The sequence below is a fragment of the Parasteatoda tepidariorum genome, chromosome 2 (assembly GCF_982258835.1).
Source record: "Parasteatoda tepidariorum strain Cologne lab strain chromosome 2, Ptep-v5.0, whole genome shotgun sequence".
Lineage (NCBI taxonomy): Eukaryota > Metazoa > Arthropoda > Arachnida > Araneae > Theridiidae > Parasteatoda > Parasteatoda tepidariorum.
Window position 1 is genome coordinate 3,936,949 of NC_141756.1, and position 21,515 is coordinate 3,958,463.

Here is a 21,515-nt window from a genome sequence, read left to right on the forward strand (position 1 = left end):
GGGTTAGAGTCCCCTTGCCGTCAGGCTAACCATGGGAGGTTCTTGTGGTTTTCCTCTCCCTGTAACGTAAATTCGAGCTAGCTCCATCCAAAAGTCCTTCACGAAGGCAAAATTTCTCCTAATACTTGATCCAGGAGTTCCGTTGCCTTCTGGATTGGGTTTAAAATTACAAGGCTATGGAGGTGAGCATTTGTGGTCATAAACCCATAAATTGGGTCAGCTGTTCAACGACGATTATAAAATAAAATAAAGTCACTGTTTATGAATCACCGATGCCAAAACTCAACGAACGTTGTGACGCAGCCTCAAGAAGCATTACAATGAGGAACTACAAAATGTTTGAAACTAACTTTAATAAAAGTGATATGCTTCTCGTGTTATAGAAGAACCACGCATCCGACATTTGATTTGTAAATTAATTAATGCATTTATTTCTTTTATCTGGCACCCAAAACGCTGGTATTACTCTATTAATGTTTATCTATATGTTTTATAATTTTTCTAGATTCGAATCAAATGACATCAAATTTTGAAATATCAAAGTAATGACATCTGGTCGTATCGAAGTTTCAGCTTCATGCGCAACAGATAAGATCAAAATTTAAAATGGTAAGGTGAAAACCATTGATCCAACTCTAAATTTAATTTAACAGGGCTAGGTACACACCCACCAAATTACATCTAATTAACAAATGACCTTAAATAAACCATACACAGTCCAAATTATTAGACGCACTATAAGATTTCAAGCAAAATCTTTATTATTAGGAGATGCTGTGCAGCTTAATTATTTTTACGTGGCTGAAACCGGGTCGCACTTGTTTACGTTCGTGTTTCAGCTGGTTAGCATAATAATTCAATTCGTTAAAAATAATTAATAGTATTAAGTACATAAAAAATCTCTTGAATAAAAGCCCATTATATGTATGTTTAAATGTAAAAGTATTGCATATAAACTCGTGCAGAACATGAAATTATTAAAAGAACTACTGCGCGTCAAATAATTTGGTCGAATTATTTCAATTTACTAATACAATTTTCAATACCTGAATTCAATTTTCAATACCTGAAATAATATCCGATGTAATAAACATTCTATACTTACATAATATATCGTCTAATGTGTCCAATCGTCGAATTTTTATTAAATATTGTCTAATTTAACTAATTGATACACGAGCGTCAAGAAATGCAAACCAGTCTCAGTCGCAAAAAAACAATAAAGCTGTATAGTATCATCCGATAATTAAAATTTTGCTTAGAATCTTACAGTGCATCTAATAATTAAATGCCTCTCTGTTTCGTGTACAATTTTGCACTGTTATTTAATACCAATAGAGATTGACCCTTCATTTTTTATTATCTCGTTTGATCTGAAATTTAGCTAAGAAGAGTATAGTCGTATGCTTAACTGCATAGATACTGACTTAATTATTTTTTTTAAAAAAATCAAAACTACGTAGCACTAATAGAAAAATCTTAATATTATCATTAGAATCTTAACTAAATCAAATATTCAGAACAAATATATATATATATATATATATATATATATATATATATATATATATATATATATATATATATATATATATATATATATATATATATATATATATATATATATATATATATATATATATATATATTTCTTAAATATGTAAGAAGAATAATTTAGGGAGGTAAAAAATATTTCTTATTTGAATAGTAAAACTATTTTATAGACTCGTTCACGAGTAGATTTATTTCTTTGTATTCTGTCACCTGTTCTGGGTTCAAAAATTTTATATTTTTTATAAGAACAGTTCTTTTCTTTTAATTTTGCAAGTACAGTTTACGTATTAAGGGCTTTTAAATTAAAAATATATAACAAAATAATACTTTCTTCAGTAAAAAAAAGTTATCAAATTTTTCGAGATAAACAATGAGGAATGCGAAACAATCAAAGAGCAAATATTATGTAATAAAAACATACAACTACATTTAATGTTTTTCTTTTATTAGTAATTTTTGAATCAAGAACAATTGGTACCGTAATGAAATAAACGGAAAAAATTATTTTCATTAAAAAAGTTTTAATTCCTATAAGGTTGCTTCTGAAGACCACCTCAAGTGAATTTGATTTTATTAATTATCAAGGTGTGGTCGTAAACTTTAAACGTCTTTTAGTCATAGATCGAATTAATATTGTCTTTTGTGTCACGCCGCAGTTTTTAATTAAAATTCTTACATTCTTAAAGGGATGATACAAGCTGCATGGAATGTTTCAGTTAGGCAGTTTTTCTTTTTGAAAACAAAAAAATGTATTCGACATAAATCATTTGAGTATATAAACTAACAGCAATCGTTTCATGAGTATCAGAACTAATTCAAACCGAAGAAGTACTAACTTTGAATATGTCTTTTACTAAGGTAAGTTTATTTATTTAACTCTGAAAATATATCTTAAATAATAGTTGGAACTGTATTTTACTGACATTTTAAGACTAAAACAACGAATTAAGTGAAATTCTATGAAATTTTAAGAGTCAATTAGAAGAGGTTTCCTATGTTTTTATAAATTTCAATGAAAGTACTTGTTAATAAACTTAATTTTTTTTTTTAATTTTAAAATATTCCAGAAATATTGCAAATTCAATTTAAGGTTTGCATGTTGCATGATATACATAAAAAAATCCTACGACTTGAATTCTATTTTTTTAATTGAATGAAATGATAAACTTAATTTCGTTTAAAAGCAATCAGATAAATTTCCTTGTATGTACTGATAGATATATGTTTTTATAGATATATTTCTTTGAAAATATCTCAAATAACAGTTGGAACTGTATTTTACAAATAATTCAAGTCCAAACAAAAAAGTTAGTTTTTCTCTATTAAATTTTAAAATCCAACTTTGTAAGCTCAATTATAAAATGTTTCGTTTTTTCCAAATTTTAATACATGTACTTATTAATACATTGGTTTTATTTTTAATTTTAAAGTATTCCAGAAATATTGAAAATTCAATCTAAGCTTTGCATGTTATACATGCAAAAATATCTCTATGGCATGAATTATGTATTTTTCTTTTAATTGAATAAAATACTAATTATAATGTCGTTTAAAAATGAAAATAAATAAAAAAAATTTAATATAGTACAAAAATCACACGTTTATAAAATATATTGTTTTCATTAAAAAGTTGGCTAAGTTTGAGTACTGTACCTGAAGGTTTTTGGCACTTGCAATTTCTTTGAAATTTAAAAGATTGGAAAAGATAAGATAGCAGCGCGTAAAAGCTTAATGAATGTTGCATGAGGTAAACAAAGGGGCGTAGTACTTCAAATAAGCTAACAAATCAAAGAAAATAAGAAAATTTCTTTTAAAAATTGCTAATTGCCTTTCATTTTAAACATATTTCAGAAGCGACTAAAATCAAACAAATTCTAACTGTGTCCACTGTAGCCTCACTATAATCAAAATAATAATTGTTTATATTACATGCATGGTAAATACAAATAGTTCATAAGAAATCAAACTTAAGTTTCAGGGACTTCAGTTTAATCTTTCAAAAGATGCGCATGCAGCAACTTAAAAACGTAAAAAGTTTTTAAGAAAATTTTAAAAACAATATTTAGACCTGGTTTTCGATTTTTAAGTTTGTAAAGTCGTCAAGGACAATGCAAAAAATTTCTTTGAAAATGTTTAGAGTGGGGTGCTTTTTATCAAAAAAAGGCAGACAGTTGTAGATAGAAAAAGGCATTAATTTGTTAAAAATGAATAAATATTCTAATCTAAAACTAGAAATTTGAATTTATATGTAAACTTAAGTTTCATTAAAAAAAAATTTATTTTTAGGATAACATTTTTTGTACGGGGATGATACAACAAACTAGGTACAAACTTTAAAGCATTGTTGGGGCAATATATCTTTTATAGATATTACATTTATAATGGATTTTTTAAATTCATATTTCAATATTCTAATCTAAAATGTTCAGTGTGGCTATGAAAACTTTATTAATACCAGAGGTTTTGTTATTAAATTTGTTAGTTTTAGCAATGTTTGTTATAGTATTTATTAATGTTGCTAAAACAAAATTTTCTTATAGGAAATGTTTGTCATTTTCTCCTTCGTTGGCTACGTCTATGGAATGCCTATGATAGTTGGCGCTATGGGAGGTACGATAGGTGAAGGCATGGGACATGGAGGAGGCATGGTAATATGATTTTATTATTTTTAACTTAAGTTGTTCATTTTAACATTTCTTTTGCATCATATATCTATAATCTGTGGGATCAGAAAAATGATTGCTTATGATCTAACCATCTGAATGATGTCGGTATATGCTGAGGTTTAAAATGCAGAGATTTCAAAATTATTTTTCTATCCTTGCAAAGGTACAGTTTATATCCGAAGAGGAGAATTTACAACAATTGAAAAATTCGAATAGTTTTAAAAATGTTAGTTATTCAACTTTCTATTCATTTAATACACAACAGTTGAAGTTAATTGGCTGAAGTAATATTATAACCTAATCATTGTAATCTCTACGCAACGTAGTTTTTCGCAATATTTTCATTTCACCACTCAAATTATACGAGATGCCATAATTTCAGTTTTTAATGACAAAAATATGCACGCTTGAGCATTATGGATTAATATTTAGGCGGGAAAAAAATTTCAGTGAGATCTAGGAATTTAAGATTGCTAAGGCAGAATAAGAAAAATCAGAACCAGTTTGATACCTGGACAAGACTTGAAAGCATTTTTAATCGAAATTTGACCTTTTTTCATTTACCTCTCACTTTCTTTTAGTTTCCTACGCAATCTTCATTTGATGTTTTTAATCTCACCTCCCCCGCTAATCATTTGTAAGGTTTTAATAAATATAGAATTTAACAATATATATTAAGGGGTGATTATGGAATGTCATGCGTGTAAAATAAATATAAGGAAAATTAAAATTAATTCCATTTCGTGATATTGCCTCTTGGGCTGATTTAACTTGAAATTAAAAACTAATCACATCAATAATAAATAAATCTCATAGCGTTACTCTTTCTTTGGTTAGCACGTGCCTCAACCTTATGCCTTTGGGTATGCGGCTCCGAATCACATGAGTACTCACTTCAGGAGCGAAGTCGGGGATGGTAGTGGAATGGTAAGAGGTTCTTATGGCTACCAGGATGCTCAGGGTCTCCGTCGACAGGTTGATTATGTGGCTGGACCTGGTATAGGATTCCAAGCAAATGTGAAAACCAACGAACCAGGAACTATAGGACATCAAAAGGAACAACCATCTCACGTAGTGATGCAAGCTCAACCTCCACCTCCTGGAGTGCAAAGTAAGTACTGAATATTTCATAATTACACTGAAGTACATAGTCTTGTGTCCATAAAACAATACTACATGGTTTGCATGATGGTTGGTACATTCTATGCTTCACACGTGATGAAATACAGTCCCCGCAATGCATGAGCATGCTGAGTATGAAACTATCTATCTGATCTTGAGGGTGATTACTCCCATAAGCGAGCAATACTCTCCAAAGTGCGTATGTACTCCAGTAAGCATGTAAGGGGTACTGGATGGGTTCCCACTCGTTGGCCAAGCAAGCTCTACTCATGCTGTAGATTCAAGTCACATGAAAATGCTGGTCATTCAATAAGGGTGATATCCTCAGATTGAAGACATTCGTTTACGATGTCTGTTTGGTGATGACGAGTAATACATAAACAGAAATTCAGGCACTGAACAAAAGTATATGTTGTTCCAGAATGATTTCCATACAAATATGGCCTATCAAAGTTCCTGTTTAATTTTACCCACTGTAACGGTGTCGCTCAATGGTGTTGTCTTGGTGGAAACGGAGTGTCTTGCATTCTCCATATTAACGTCCTACGTGAATCAGAATACAAGTTAAACTTTGATTCGTTGGAAAACATCACACAAATTCACTGTGATGAAGTCCACATTATATGTTCTCGTCTCCAGGTAAATCACGGAGGACATTGAGTTACCGTGAGGGGATCACATGAAAGGAAAACACGAACTTTTTGAAGATACTGACAAATACCGACCTTCATTTGGCGCTGTAACTTGGTGGCAACCCGTACTGTAACGTCTACGGAAATTTCCTTCATCTCGTAATTGTTACCAAGACTAGAGATGACACTTTTGACAATTCCAAGTTTCTGAGATCTTTCCACCTAATTGCGTCCACATTCCAGTCAGCCGATAATTTTAGAAGGTCACCCCCAAAACGTTTTTTGAGCCATTCCTGAGTCATCCATCCGGTTATGGCACTGAGCGGCTTACAGAACGCTAGTGAACAATTCTACTTTTTTGCCACCATTCCTAATATACCCCTCTCTTACATACTCGTCATTGTGACGTCATCTGGTGACTTCGTGCAATTTTCATATTATTCTTGAAGATATGTGTGATATTTTATAATTTATATAGGTGAAATGACTACTTTAGAGATCAGTATCAGCGTGATTCCGAATTATCATAAATTTTTTAGACTTCATATATTAAAATTATATCAGTTGTTGACGCTATCAGCAATGACATAATATTATTTAATTCAGTTCTTTATTAGGAGCTTCCTTATAATTTTCATAGCCCTTTATAAGGAGGTATTAAAGCTTCTCACTAACTGAACTAGATCATTATTGTATTATCGTAAAATAATTTCTTCCCTGAAAGATCTTTCGCAGCATTATTCATGGGAGTAAGGATAGTGAATTGTGCACACACAAATCACCCAATCATGGCCAAGCACCTAGGCCCATTTTCAGGACTTTATTTCTTATGTCTCAGTTCTATTTCATCCCAATGAAAAAGGTGCCCCATTTTCGGATCTCTTTTTGCAAGGAGATTTTAAAAACTTTCTTTTAATTCAATCACCTCATCTCTATCAGCTGATAGTTTTTCCGCCGATATATTTAATTGTCAAATTCAGAAACTTTTTTTCCATTAATCCAATTATCCACTACTAGCGGTGAAATTATCTCCAGAATAAAACGTTTTAGGGAAATATAATTCAAGTTCTAATTTTTTTTAAATAGTTTAAAAATAGACGTGATTAATCGAATTCACAGATAAAATTATGGAAGGGGAGTAAAGTGACGTAAATACCCCTATAAATATTAAATAATAATTCACTAGTATATAAAGACATGTTAACTTGATTCTATCTTGAGGTACCTTTTGATAGATGAAGGTTGGCATGAAGGTTGATAATTCAATCCCTTCACACTCAAATGAGACAAATATCATCAAATTTATAAAATATTTAATGTTAAAAAAATTCACATATAGATTGAGAAATGAGTATTTTTCTCATGTAATCGCCAAATAGCAACCTTGTTCAGGATTGGTCACATCCTTCTCCCAAAAATAGCGAAATAGTGTCGTCGGATACCACGTGATGAAGGAAGAACCAAGTGCTAACTCCTGGAAAACGAACTATAATTTATGTTATATGAACTAAAGACAGTTCCATCTGTCTCTGTTAGTCAAACCACTTTGTACGTTTTTGTCTCTTTACTTCTCTACCATCATTTGGAATTTAGACACTGAAGAAGGGACTAAATGATAAAACTGCAACTACAGTATGTTCATTTATGTACTTTTATTTGTGCTTCATTAGCCTTGTTTTTAGCCTTAACACATATATTTAACGTGAGAATAGCAGTAAAAAGATTAAAAACTGGAGAGGAAGGAGTTATACAGTAGAGCGCCGATTATCCGAACTGCTCGGAACCCAACATGGTTCGGATAATGAAAAGTTCGGATTATTGGAAAGTTGTTTAAAATCTAGTGTAAATGATTATTATTTATGCAATAACTTCCCCTCGCACCTTTTGTAGGCTTAGGTCTGGCAGTACTATCTAAAATAGCTCTGGCGTGTTTAAATTTTTTTTCCTTTTTCAATTTTTAAATATTTTTAATAAAAAAAAAATTTAAATTTTTTTTTTTCATTTTGAATTATTTTTATCATATTTCAGTTTTCTATAATTTTTTTGTCAATTACTGATTTTAAAGCATTTTTCATTATTTTCCATTGCAAAAGAAATCCAGCAAAGATCTCGTTTCAAAGAAGACGCCTTTTTTTAGCAGCTATTTTTCACTTATTCTTTTTAAATAAATCAACTGAACTGGATCAACATCATTTTGACGTTCTAGCCAATTCATTGCGAAATATAATGGATTGCATGCTTCTATATGAGAAGGTCCACTATCTTGAACTTGATCACCTACTTCTTTCACTTCGTCTGTAGAGTTCCGATTTTCATTCAAAATTTCAGCAGCAATTTCATCATTTTCATCCGAAAGATCTACTGGTTCAGAAACTTCAGTTTCGTTTGTTTTTCTGTTAAGAACTTTATTCCAAGATTTAAGATTCCAAGCACTGTAATCACTAATTCTTAACCATAAGTTACAATTAACCATTCCCCAATTATAAAACTTCAGAACTTATCAATTCATAAACTCCTTCTGCATTCCAACCATTGTAGACTATCAAAATGAAGCTTGCATTCTTGAAAGATAATTTTCTGTTGTAAAGGGCTAAAGGGGTATGTAGGTTTAACTGTATCACAGGGTTTCCGCTACGGTAGCTTTTTTCCCAAAATGAGAAAAGACCCCTCAAAAATGCTAAAATTCAGCAAAGCATTTTCGCATTTTTGCTAAATCATTTTACTAAATTCCATTAAAAAAAAGCTTACTGATAGATTGGGAGATTTGGATAAAATCGAAATGTTCAATATATTTATACCTAGCAGGATGCCCCATAGTTCGGAAGAATTACAGCATTATGGTGTACAGGAAATCCGTTGCATTTTCAATTTGTTTTCGGAATCTCCCAGAAAAGATTTTCAGTTTACAGAAACTGAATTACTTTGTGAATGGGGATTATTTAAACACATCATAATGCAACGATGTAAAAACATGCCATTTAATGAATTACTTTTATTTTTATATACCAATGATGTGTCTGAACAGTACCCATTAATAACTTCTGTTATAGAGTATTGTGCAACAATACCAATGCACACTGTTGACTGTGAAAGGGGCTTTAGCTGCCTTAATTTGATTAAAACTAATATTCGAAACAGGTTGTTAATCAACCATGTAAACAATTTGTTAATGATTAATATTGAGGGCCCTGAAAGTGCATTTAACTTTCAAGAAGCATTTGTAAAATGGGCAAACATGAAAGAAAGGAAGATTGTTAATTATAAACCAAAATGTTTTGATAAATAATAAATGTGTTTTTTTTTTTTTTTATAGGTATTCTTTTTGATATTCTTGTACATTAAGCTATTCTTTGTCAGATAACTTACAGTACTTGTTTGATATAAAGTAATTTTATAAGCCTAATGGCATTTCAGCATTTTGCTAAAACTTTTTTTCAGATTTTAGCTTTTTTGCTAATGAATTTTTAGACTCAGCTTAAACCCTGCTGTATCACAATACATGTATGTATGGCTACTATAAGAAAACTGCTAAAAAGGTTGTAAATTAAATATGGTCTTCAGATGTAGGGGGTATTATTTATTCTTCTCAATTTAGAAAAATTGTCGATAGGTTAAAAAGTATTCTAAACTTTAAAAAAAAAAAAAAAAAAAAAATTCAGACACAGTTCGGATAATTGGACGTTCGGATAATAATGGTTCGGATAATCGCGCTCTACTGTATTTTTCTTTTATTTCGAATAAGTTCTTTGATTTAAAATAAATACTTAGAACAGTTTGTAGTCGAAATTTTGTACTTTATGAAGGACGTAATCTTTCCAAATCGTACAAGGTTAAAATTAGAATGTTAATAGCGACTTAGAATTGTGTCGTTAGAACAAACTTCTCGCAATATGCCGTAATTCGAGATTTTACTGTATTTTAATAGATAACCAACGAGAAAATTTGCCCGATAGATATTTGGCTTATGTTATATTTTGAAATATACAGTCAGCCTACAATTGCCCTTATCAATAGAAATTTTGCTCACGTTGTTGTTTTTTTTGTTTGTTTGTTTTCTTTTGCACCAACCTAAGCTAAATATAGCTAACCAGAGAATTTATCCATTAAGATTTTTTCAAAAGCAACTACTTCCAACGTTTTACTTATACTCAGCACATTTTTAAATGCGATGTTTCAAATTCCCCATTTTTTATTTGCAATATTTGTTTTTCTTTAACAGCTCACTTTGGAAGTGGCTCACAATCTATGAAGATGATGGCTGGTGGCATGGAAGGCATGAAAATGATGGAAGGAGGCGTGAAAATGATGGGAGGAAGCACGAAAATGATGGGCGGAGGCATGATGGGTGGTGGCTATGGAATGGTGGGTGGAGGCAAATATTTTAAATAAGAAGAATAAAATACACATAAAAGACTTGATCAATTTATAAGGTTCAATGAAACACTACAAGATGATATATTTTACATATTTGGGACAGCTAAGGGACAGTAGTGCATTAACGTATGGAGCAGTATTTATTCCTCTTATTGGCTGGTTGAGGTCAAAGCGTTAGCAAAGAGGGGGATCGTTCTGATTACACGTAATGATTACGTAATCTTCTTTGTCTATGTTACTCTTATATTTTTAAGGTTAAAGTTACTGTTATTTTTAACTGGATTTTTGAATTTTTAATGCTACACGGAAAAAAAAGTTCTGTAAAATAACCATACTGTATGGCGATGACATTTCTGGTTTAAAAAAAACTAAATGATTCTAGTAATAAAAACCCAAATATACAATAATTAAACCGTTCATTTGGTAATTTTTCAGTTCCTATGATATCAGTTTACCGAAAATTCTGGTTTTCAAAGTTCTAGTTTCTTTATCCTCACATTTAGTAAAAAATACATAACTGAAAGTAAATATTTCTGAATGAATAGTTCTTACGCATGCTCTAAGATATGATAAAATTACCAAATTTTACCACATTTATCAAATGTCATCACACATAACCATAAAACTGTATTTTATTTTTTATCATACCAAAATCATTGCCAAAACACTTCGGTAAAAAATACGGAGCTTTTTGTTGTCTCCAAAGAACCAAAAAAACGGTAAATTTTATCACATTCTGGTAGTTTCGACCATACATTTTTTCTTAGTGTATGAAAGCTAATTTTGTAAAAATATTTAAATATTATAAAATATTTTATTTAAAATTTAATAATTTATTTAAATTCGAATGATTTTAAATTCAAATATTTCTAAATTCTGAAAAATATTTTGTATTACGCTTTCAACAAACTAAAACTTCATTGATATTGTACTAAGAAATATTATTTCATTTCGTTTTAATGGATATGTAACTAAATTCTTCTTATCACCGAACTGATTATTTCAACTATATATTCTACTTAATTAAATATATTTGTTAATTTAAATTAGAATTTAATTTTTTTTTCAAATATACAGAATCAGCTTCTGCGCCTTTTCTACTTAGTCAAAAAATAATTATTTTCAATGACATTAAAAATATTCCAGAAAATAATAGTCAGTTATTTAAATTAAGCATTTATTACGGTTACAATTTATCAATTAAAATTTTTTAATGTAATTTTTGAGAATTAAATTTCAGATTTTTTTTTTATCTTTTCTTCTAAAGAATACTGATTAAAGAAATTATATTATTGATATATTATTTGTTGTGAAGGATAATATTGTGAATGATATGAGCAGGGAAATCTTTTTTGATATTTCATAAGTTATACTATTCATAAGTTTGACTATATAAGCTAATGAAACTAAATTATAACCTGAGTTAAAGACCGTGACTTTTTTCCTTTGTTACCATTCTATCTTCTGGAAATTAAATTTTTTCTTACATATAAATTAATAGCATTTTAAATAATTACAATGATTTTAATCATTACTTATATTTCCTATTTAAATATAATTAAAAAATTAATATCGGTTGAAGCGTATGCATAGATAATTTGCATAAAAATAAGTTACGCTTCAATAACATCTAAGTCTTAAAACAAAAAATTCACAATTTAGTTTGAATTTACATTTTTCTTACAGTATAGTGCTGTGATTGTAATATGTTATTATGGTATGTACTAAATGTTTAAATAAATATGACTAGTAAATATTTTGGTTTCATAAATTAATTTGATGTTATTACATAAAAGTAATTCTATCAAATGTATTTATTCAACACAAACATCGCCACACTAATCATATGCGTCATGAATCACTTTTTTAAAAGCAATTCTATTCTAAACTTAATTTTTACATTGAATATCAAAGTAAACCACGTGTTGCTCCATAATGGGAGACACCTTAGCTCTTACAGTAGATGAGCCTTAAATTGAGCTAATAGCTCAAAAGTCATAAGAGTTCTTTTATAGTTTAGAGTTGTTTAGTTTTAGAGTTGTTTATTTATACCTTTTACGCATATAATATTGATATCAAGACAAGCGAGGTACAACTTTTTAAGCAAATTTTTTCAACATTGTCCTTTTAAAGGGGCAACTTTCTTAAAGTTAGAGGGCAAGAATAACTTAGAACGTTAAAATAAAATCGTAGGTCCAAAATTTTTACGGTCATTTAAATAACAAAACAAACAGTTGTAATTTTTACTGCGAACACATACGCATTTACTTTTTATTACCCAAATAAATAAGAAACAGTAATAAAAAAAGACAATCCATAATTTATCTGCATTTTTTGAAAAAAAATAGTATGCTTAGTAAATAGTCAGCTGTTCTGCATCGAAAAATTTTGATCAGCAGAATATTTTTTAATTTCTTAACAAGATTTAATTATCAGTTAGCTGGCAATAATTCTAAGTTTTCTTTCAATTGAAGCTTGACAATAATTTAAAGAGGAATCTTACTTTAATGGAAAACATAAATTAAAGTACTAAAACAAAATTTAATTAGTATATTCATGGAAAAATAATATACTTGATAGAGTAAAGAATAAGATTTGGAGAAATGTTAAAATTTAATTAAATGGTTTGTAAAATAACTCTGCGAAACACGCTCGATATATATATCGCGCAAAAAAAACTTAAGAATACAGGGTGAAATTGCTATTTTAAAAATATTGCTCCTATAGATTATGCAAGTGATCAATAAAAGTCTCTCATTCTATGGATTGCTTCTTTGGATTCTCAGAACATAGGGTGAAATTGCCATTTCAAAAATACGGCTCCAATGGATCAATAAAAATTTTGAGCCTCTTTATGTTAATTATGTTATGTAATTATGAAGAATTATCGATATTTCTCTGGAATTATTATTAGATCTAAGTACTTTTTACTCACAAATTGTAACACCCATTCATCAAAAAATAATATTGCTTAAAAAATACTCAATTTTATGATTATTTTATTTTTTTTTAAATGGCTAAAACGTTTTGAATTGTAGGACATGAATAAGTTTACGTCATTTTTAACAATGATGATTTAAAATTCAGTATTCACTATTTTAAATGACAAAATTCAAGATTTTAGTGGAATCTGCCAAATAGCTTTTGAGAAATAAATTTGAAAATATGAATTCTTTTACATTGTTCAGACTGAAGAAAAATTAACATTATGGTGTTCGAGGTTTTAAGCATTTTCTTCCTTGAACAAATTTTAAGAAGCAAGGAAACGAATTCGGGGGAAAAACTGAATTTTTATTCAAACAAACCACGTTTCAACTTTCAAGTTCATTACTTAAAATATCACTTTCTAGATTTAATTAGAGTAGCTAAAACTTGTTCCCTGTACTATTTAAATTATCGTAAAAATACAATCACTACATCAAAATTTAGTAACGTTTCGTTTTTTTTTTTTTTCTTACTTCGTGCTCTGTTCATTATTTCAGATAGGATAAAGGTTCTCAATCTTTCAGTCGTCTTTGTACCCTCATTTCACAATGACATGATGCCTCTTCTACCACCACCGCTATATTAGGTCAATACAAATAGTACAATCAAAATGTGAAACTGAAGCTGGTTATTAATTGAAAATAACAGTTTCATACGTAAAATTTAGTAGACTACATGTAGATTATTTTGGAATATATAATTATAAGAAAATATGAAATCAAATAAATAAATACTGACCAAATTTATTTGAAATAATCTAGAATCTAGATTGGAATGTACTACTAGCAATTATTGCGTGTTTGCAATAGTCGTGTGTTTGAGAGAAAACGTACAAAAATATGCTTTAATATCCAAAATATTTAAACGTGACAACAAAAATGAATAACTTACAGTTAATTTCACATTCTTATTCATTCTTTTTAAAAGAAAAATAACTCTTGTCTCCTCTTAAGTTCATCCCAGAGGGCGTGCCCTCTAATTGATTGAAGATATTTTTTTTGATCCCTAACGAAAGATGCTATTGCATTTCCTTTACTGCAGATATATAAAATAATTCGAATTTTCTTATTATTTGCTTAAAATTATCACTTAAAATATTTTAGCCGTCCAAATTTACTAATTATTTATTTATACATTTAGAATTTTTATTTACCTCAAACGCTTAATTTATTTATAAATTTCTAACAAAAATTTCATGAATACATTCTGAATTTAATTTTCCTTTTAAGTTGTTTTATAATAAAAACATATTTAAAATATGAATACAAGTGCATGAATATATAATAACATGTTTCAAATTATTATAAATATAAATATAGAAAGAAAGAAAGATAAATATACAATAAAATATGAATGTAGTTTCGTTTTCATCTTAAAATCTCAAAAGCAATTTTTAACCCCCCCCCCTCTATTGAGATACGGAAAAGAAAAAAACCTAGCATTGCAATTTTTTCTCTTTTACTTCATTTATTTACTCATAAAAGAGTAACTATAAGCAGAAAATCATGTTATCGTAAACATCTACTCTAGATTGCTTAAAGAATGTGGGAGAAATGAAAGTTCCTCTTAAAAATAAAATCTCATTCGACAGGTGACCCGATCGCGTGATTCTGCGAACAATACCTCCTTTTCTAAACCGGAATAAAACCACAACAATTTCAACCTTTTAATTTTGAAATTAGATTTTAGATTTCAGTAATTGCAGCGAAGCGCTTTAAAGAATACTTCACGAAGGAAGACCTTATGAGACAGTCTAAATTGTTAGAATCGCGTTGTGTAAGTTCACCATTGTTCGTGAAAAATTGGTTCACTGTATGAAATTTAAATTTAACGTTCTTATTAAATGTTGATAATTCAAAAGTATTATTTCATTTCTTACTCTTGTGGTAAGGAAGTTGTTCATCTCATATATTTTAAATTATTTTGTGGATTTAAAGTAGAGCAACCAATGTCAATACTTGCAAAATACCGGGAATTCAATTTTAATATTAAAAATGAAATTACATCAATTCCGTGATCATGGGATGAGGAGTTTGTTTCGATAAGAAAAATATTGTAGGGATTCAGGATTTAGTTTATATATATATATATATATATATATATATATATATATATATATATATATATATATATATATATATATATATATATATATATATATATATATATATATACATATATATATATATACATATACATATATATATACATATAAATATACTATATATATATATATATATATATATATATATATATATATATATATATATATATATATATATATATATATATATATATATATATATATATATATATATATATATATATATATATATATATATATATATATATATATATATATATATATATATATATATATATATATATATATATATATATATATATATATATATATATATATAATGAAGATGAAACAAAGGAAAATTACAGACATATGAAAAAAAGGGGAAGCAAACAACTGGGGAAGGAAAAAAAGAGATTAATTTTTTTTTAAAATCCGGAAAATAAAAGATATAATCTTTTCATCAGACCACACGATTATATCCGCTAAAAAGAGTGCTTTCTGATATTGTATCAATATAGCCAAAGCAAAATATATTAATACAACAGTGTAAGGAGCACTCAAAAAAAATTTTTTACAAAAATTACAACAAATAAAATGGAACACAATAAGTAAAAATAGCACGTAAAAACAGAAAATAAAATAAAAGAAAAAACAGAAAAAAACAAAATCTATAAAGCGAGTAGCGAATTTAAATGTACTTACATGAACGGGAAATTTTTCAAGAATGATTTAAAAAATATTTTCGTAACGAGAGAGCGAATTGAGCGTAACTAGAGACGTTTTTGTTTTAAAGTGCCGTTCCTACTGCATTGCTGAAGGTCATTTTCTACACGGACTTGCCCGAAATGGATTTGCACATGGAAAAATTATATAAATTAACAAAGAAAAATTTTTAGCAGATAATTTTACCTACGAATTTGCCCGAAATTGAAAAATTGCACATGGAGAAATTGTATACATTAATAAAGAAATTTTTAGTAAATAATTTACCACGGATTGGCCCGAAATGGATTTGCACATGGAAATATTATATAAATTAACAAAGTAATTTTTTTAGTAAAGGAATTTTTTAGTAAATAATTTGACCACGGATTTGCCCGAAATTGATTTGCACATGGAAAAATTATACAGATTTACAAAAAAATTATTTAGTAAATAATTTTGGCAACGGATTTACCCGAAATGGATTTGCACATGGGTAGGATATAATCATGTGTTCTGATGAAAAGATTATCTTTCATTTTCCGGATTTTTTAAAAAATATTTTGTCCTTTTTTTTCCCCAGTTGTTTGTTATTTTTTTATTATTATTATTTTTCTCCCCCCCCCCCTTTTTTTTCATATGTCTGTAATTTTCATTAGTTTTATCGTCATTTTGAGCTTATCTAATGAGTTCTGTTTACCTACAGCTCATGCGCAATAAATGAAACTTATCGTTTTTCTAAATTTTCTTCATGTTTTTTTGTATTTATTTATTTTGTTGTATATATATATATATATATATATATATATATATATATATATATATATATATATATATATATATATATATATATATATATATATATATATATATATATATATATATATATATATATATATAAGATAATTAATAAGATTTGACGACCTTTCTAACTAACTTTATCTTAAAATGTAGCTCAGAATTATATTATAATAATAATAAAAAATACAACTACTCTCTTAGTTATAAACTCGAAAATTGAGTTAAAAACGTAATAATAGCTGTACAGGAAAATAACTTTAAATTAGGGATGCAAAAAGTTTCATAGAAAAACTATATCTTTACGACTTATATTAGTTTTAAGCTGATGGCAGACAAAACTGGATCCTACCACGTGATTTTCCGGTCAATAAAAATGCAATGCACAACAATCAGGGACTACAATGACAACAATGAATGACAACAATGTAAAGCTGGCACACCATCATTAGACATACTCAAACCAAAATAAAACTTTCAACAAATTTTAGTTAGTAAGTTTAGTTGTAACAATTCAGCAGACAGCATTATTAAAAATTATTACTTTTTCACACTTATGCGTTCTCAATTTTGATTGACTGTTTTGTGCGTTACTAACCGCAAGTCTTCTGTGATTGGCTATGTGTTATCCTTTCACTCTCTTCTTTTATATATATATATATATATATATATATATATATATATATATATATATATATATATATATACAGTACCGCTCAAAAGTATCAGTACACCTAGAAACTTATAAAAAAATGGCAAAATTCAAAGTGTCATAACTTCTTTAAAAATGATCAAAAATGCTTCTGCTTTAGCTCATTTTGAAGCTTAAAATCTCTACTTTTATGTACTCTAATTGTTTTTAATTAATATATTTTGCAACTATGTACAATTACACTCCAAACAATCATAGAAAATTGTATTAATTTTTTGTGAAGTTTGACGCGATATACGGGCACAAAGAGGTTAGATATTGTTAATTTTTATTATACCATTGAAACATTTGGACTTTTAGCTGTCATTTAAGAAAAAATTCCAAAAAAACATGTTTTTTGACAAAGTTATTGTCAAATAAAAAAAACGTTTTTTTTTCAGAATTTAATGATTTTTCAGCAATTATAATGAATTTTTGTGTAATTATAATATGATATGAAAATTTTTTAATTAAAATAAATTAAAATTTAATATTTCCCGATAATATTATTTCATAATTTATTACAACAATTTTAACTTTTTTTTTGGAAAATATAATAATGAAATAAGAATCAACGTTTACAATTTAATATTTTGAAATTTATTTTTTCGTATTTTTCTCAGAAAAAATTTGAAAACAAAAATGTACATACATTTTTGTTAATTAAAAATTTGAAAACAAAAATGTACATATAAAATACAAAAACAGAATACTAACGTAAAATACATAAACTAATACAAAAGGAAAACAATGTGCGAAAAACCTACTCAAAAATATTCCTATTTCAAGCCGAAGCACACAACTTTCTGAAAATTCGTTGATTTTAGCAATTTTAAGAAATTTTTAGATATTTACGTGCTTTCTCGATAGAAAAGGCTTTTGTCTTTTTATGACCTCCGGGTATTTTACGACGTCAGCTACGGCTATCATTTTTGTATTTTTCATTGTTTTCTTCTTTAAAATTTTCTAGGTATTTCATGAAATAACTAGACAAGTTAGTTAAAATGTATGAAATTATTGAATTCTACGATCCAACTAGATATATTCTATAGAATAACGATTGCTTGATTGCTAAAGTATGAAATACTGCACTCGAAAGTTCTTTGAACCGGTTCTAACTCGTTTTCAGTTAGTTTTGAACCGCTTATAGCTAGCTGTATTGCAATGTGTACGCTTCATTTCGTTGCGCTTACACGTAGTTATGAATATGAGCACTAATAAATTGTATCATCTGCTTTTCCTTTCTTTTATCATCTGCAATAGGGATAATATGTATTTTTCGAGAGACTTAGCGGATTTTTCTGACATTATTTTATTAAAAAAAATTTGAAATTCTTTATTTTTAGCTTTAACGTTTTATCGTTAGTTATTTCATAGAATAACTAAGTAAATTATGAAATTTTTCAACCATTTTATATTTTAGTGGACTTGTCTAGTTATTTAATAAAATAACTAGAGATATTTTATAGTTATTTTATAAAATAACTCTAGTTATTTTTAAAAAAAACAAGGACAGGAATAAGAAAGGGGAAAAAATAAAAAATAAAAATTTCAAAAATTTTGAAAAATTATAAATTGGCCAAAATTGGAAAAAATAATAACAAATAATTAGAATCTTGAAATAACGATCGTTCACGATTATACCTGCAAAAACAAAGCTTTCCAAAACTGTATTATAGTGAACTCCCGGATATAGTGAACGAAATGTTCGGTCCCGTGCCTTGCTATACCCGTATAATGTTATTTTTTGTGGATATAGTGAACCAAAAAACTGATGAAGTTGGATATAATGAACTTTTTTCTGCCTTCGACTAATTTTTTTCTTCATTTTTTTGTAATAATTTTGAAGTTTCTACTTCAAAATAAATACATATACCGATTTTTAAAACCATATATAGGTAGCGATAAGCATTTTTTTCTTGTTTGCTTCTTTTATCTTACTTCCCCATCCCTAAACAAATCAAGTAGATGTTTCCAACCCAGGCAGATGATGCACCTGTAAGGTGTCAGTGGGATCAATATGCATTTTCTGTCAGAGGGAATGAGTAATTATTCATTATTGGTCAAAGAGTTGGACACTAATATGTGCTGATAAGGCCCTTATTTCAACTACTTTCTGCTCTCAGTGCAGTTAAAAAAAGCCTGCAAACAAGTGTCTCAAATTTAACTATGGCGAGCAGTAAACGTAAAATGTTCTCCATTGATGATAAAATGGGCATAATCAGAAAAATTGAAAATGGATGTAATCAAGCTGATATTTGCAGGGAATATAAACTATCCAAATCTACAGTTCGTAACATATGGAAAAATAGGCAATTAACAATTTCTGCTCATGAAAAAAATTTAAATGGCAGAAAAAAGTTGAGAAAAGCAGACCACAAGGATATTGAAGAAGCATTGCTGAAGTGGTTCAGCATTCAAAGAAGCCGTAATCTTCCAGTATCTGGACAAATGTCAATGAATTTGCTAAGCGATTTTACGAGATTACTTTTATGTGCTCGAATGGCAGGTTAGACAAGTTTAAAAAGTGGACTAACAAAAATTCAGGAAAATTATCAGAGAGTCGGGAAATGTTTCCATATCTGATGTTGAGGACTGCTCAACAGCTAAAGATTAAATTTTTTTTTTTTTTTTGTACGCAGGACGAAGAGTAATAAAAAGTAACAAATTTTTTGCTACTAAATAATATTTTTCAGTCATTTATTTGAATAACGTGCAATAAAAAGGAGGAATTTGGGAACCTTTAGTTAAATTGCTCTCATAACGAATATAGTAAACTCTCGGTTATAGTGAACCAAAATTTCGTTCCCTTAAAGGTTCACTATAGCGGGGTTTGACTGTATCACAAAAATTCGTGGCAAATAGAAAAGAAAGCATAAATAGGAACATGCAAGAGCATATAAAGCTACGTCTACGCTATGTAATTGCTTTCGCTATATTAATACAGCATTAGAAAATACTATTTTTAAGAATATAATTGTGTGAGCTGATTACAAGGTTGAATCGTTTCTTTATTATTTTTACTAATTTTGTCTGATTTTTATATTTAACTTTTTTTTAATATTTTTATGCATTATTTTTTTCATTTTTATTTTTCCCTTCTTTATTTCTTTCTTTGTTTTCTCTGCATTTTAATCTTATATTGGGAACATTTTACTTGCAATTTATAAGCATTTGAAAAAACTTAATGAAACGTATTAAATCTTAATTTTTTAATTGTTCTATTTTTCATTTCAAATTTGCTTTTTTTCTTAGGAAATAAGCAAATTCGCAGTAGTTTCTATTATTTCCTAATAGATGCAAAACTGTAAGAAATCGGAGCACCTCAACCCGTTATCTATTTTTAACATAATATAAGCTAGAAAATAGCATTAAAGAAGGTAAGGGATTAAGACTGCTCTGTAGTTAATCAATTTTTTGAGCTCTAAATATTTATTAAATTTTTCCCAAATTTATTTGGAATACGTTTTAAACATTTCTGCTTCAATTAAAATTATTTATCACAATACATTACTTCATAAAATTAGAAGAAAATAAAAGAAAATAAATTTTTTTATAATTAGTAGCAGACCCCTGATTAAGCATTTAGAGTAATGAAAGACAGCTTCATTGGTAACGTAACTCTATTGGATATTTCGTGATAAAGCGTTTCAGCATAAAAGAGAAAAACTTTGTGTGCTTTACGGAATGGTCTGTGTATTTTAAAAATAATTCTCAAATTGGACAATAGCTCGGATTTACGACTCTAATAATTCTTATAGCTGTACAGCAAGAAAAAGATTAATAAATAGCTGGACCACCCTGAGTAACTTTTGTTCTCATGATCGGATCTTCACGTTCATGGACTTAATGGTTCAAGGAAATGACTTCAAATATGCTAATTATTTAGTGCAGATGATAATTTA

The 21,515-nt window shown here is 28.2% G+C and overlaps 1 protein-coding gene across 1 annotated transcript; it reads left to right on the forward strand.

Annotated features, from left to right (window-relative positions):
* The first annotated feature begins 550 nt into the window (after positions 1 to 550).
* On the forward strand, positions 551 to 11,274 carry LOC122270432 (uncharacterized). Its single transcript, XM_043047749.3, has 4 exons — positions 551 to 609; positions 4,095 to 4,202; positions 5,058 to 5,331; positions 10,194 to 11,274. Exons 1-4 carry the CDS (start codon positions 607 to 609, stop codon positions 10,361 to 10,363), a joined length of 555 nt encoding a protein of 184 aa, XP_042903683.3. The 5' UTR covers positions 551 to 606; the 3' UTR covers positions 10,364 to 11,274.
* The last annotated feature ends 10,241 nt before the right edge of the window (positions 11,275 to 21,515 follow it).

Coding starts and splice junctions, on each gene's coding strand:
- LOC122270432 (XM_043047749.3), top strand. Junction 4,203..5,057: donor TGGGACATGGAGGAGGCATG/GTAATATGATTT, acceptor TTCTTTGGTTAG/CACGTGCCTCAACCTTATGC. Junction 5,332..10,193: donor TCCACCTCCTGGAGTGCAAA/GTAAGTACTGAA, acceptor TTTCTTTAACAG/CTCACTTTGGAAGTGGCTCA.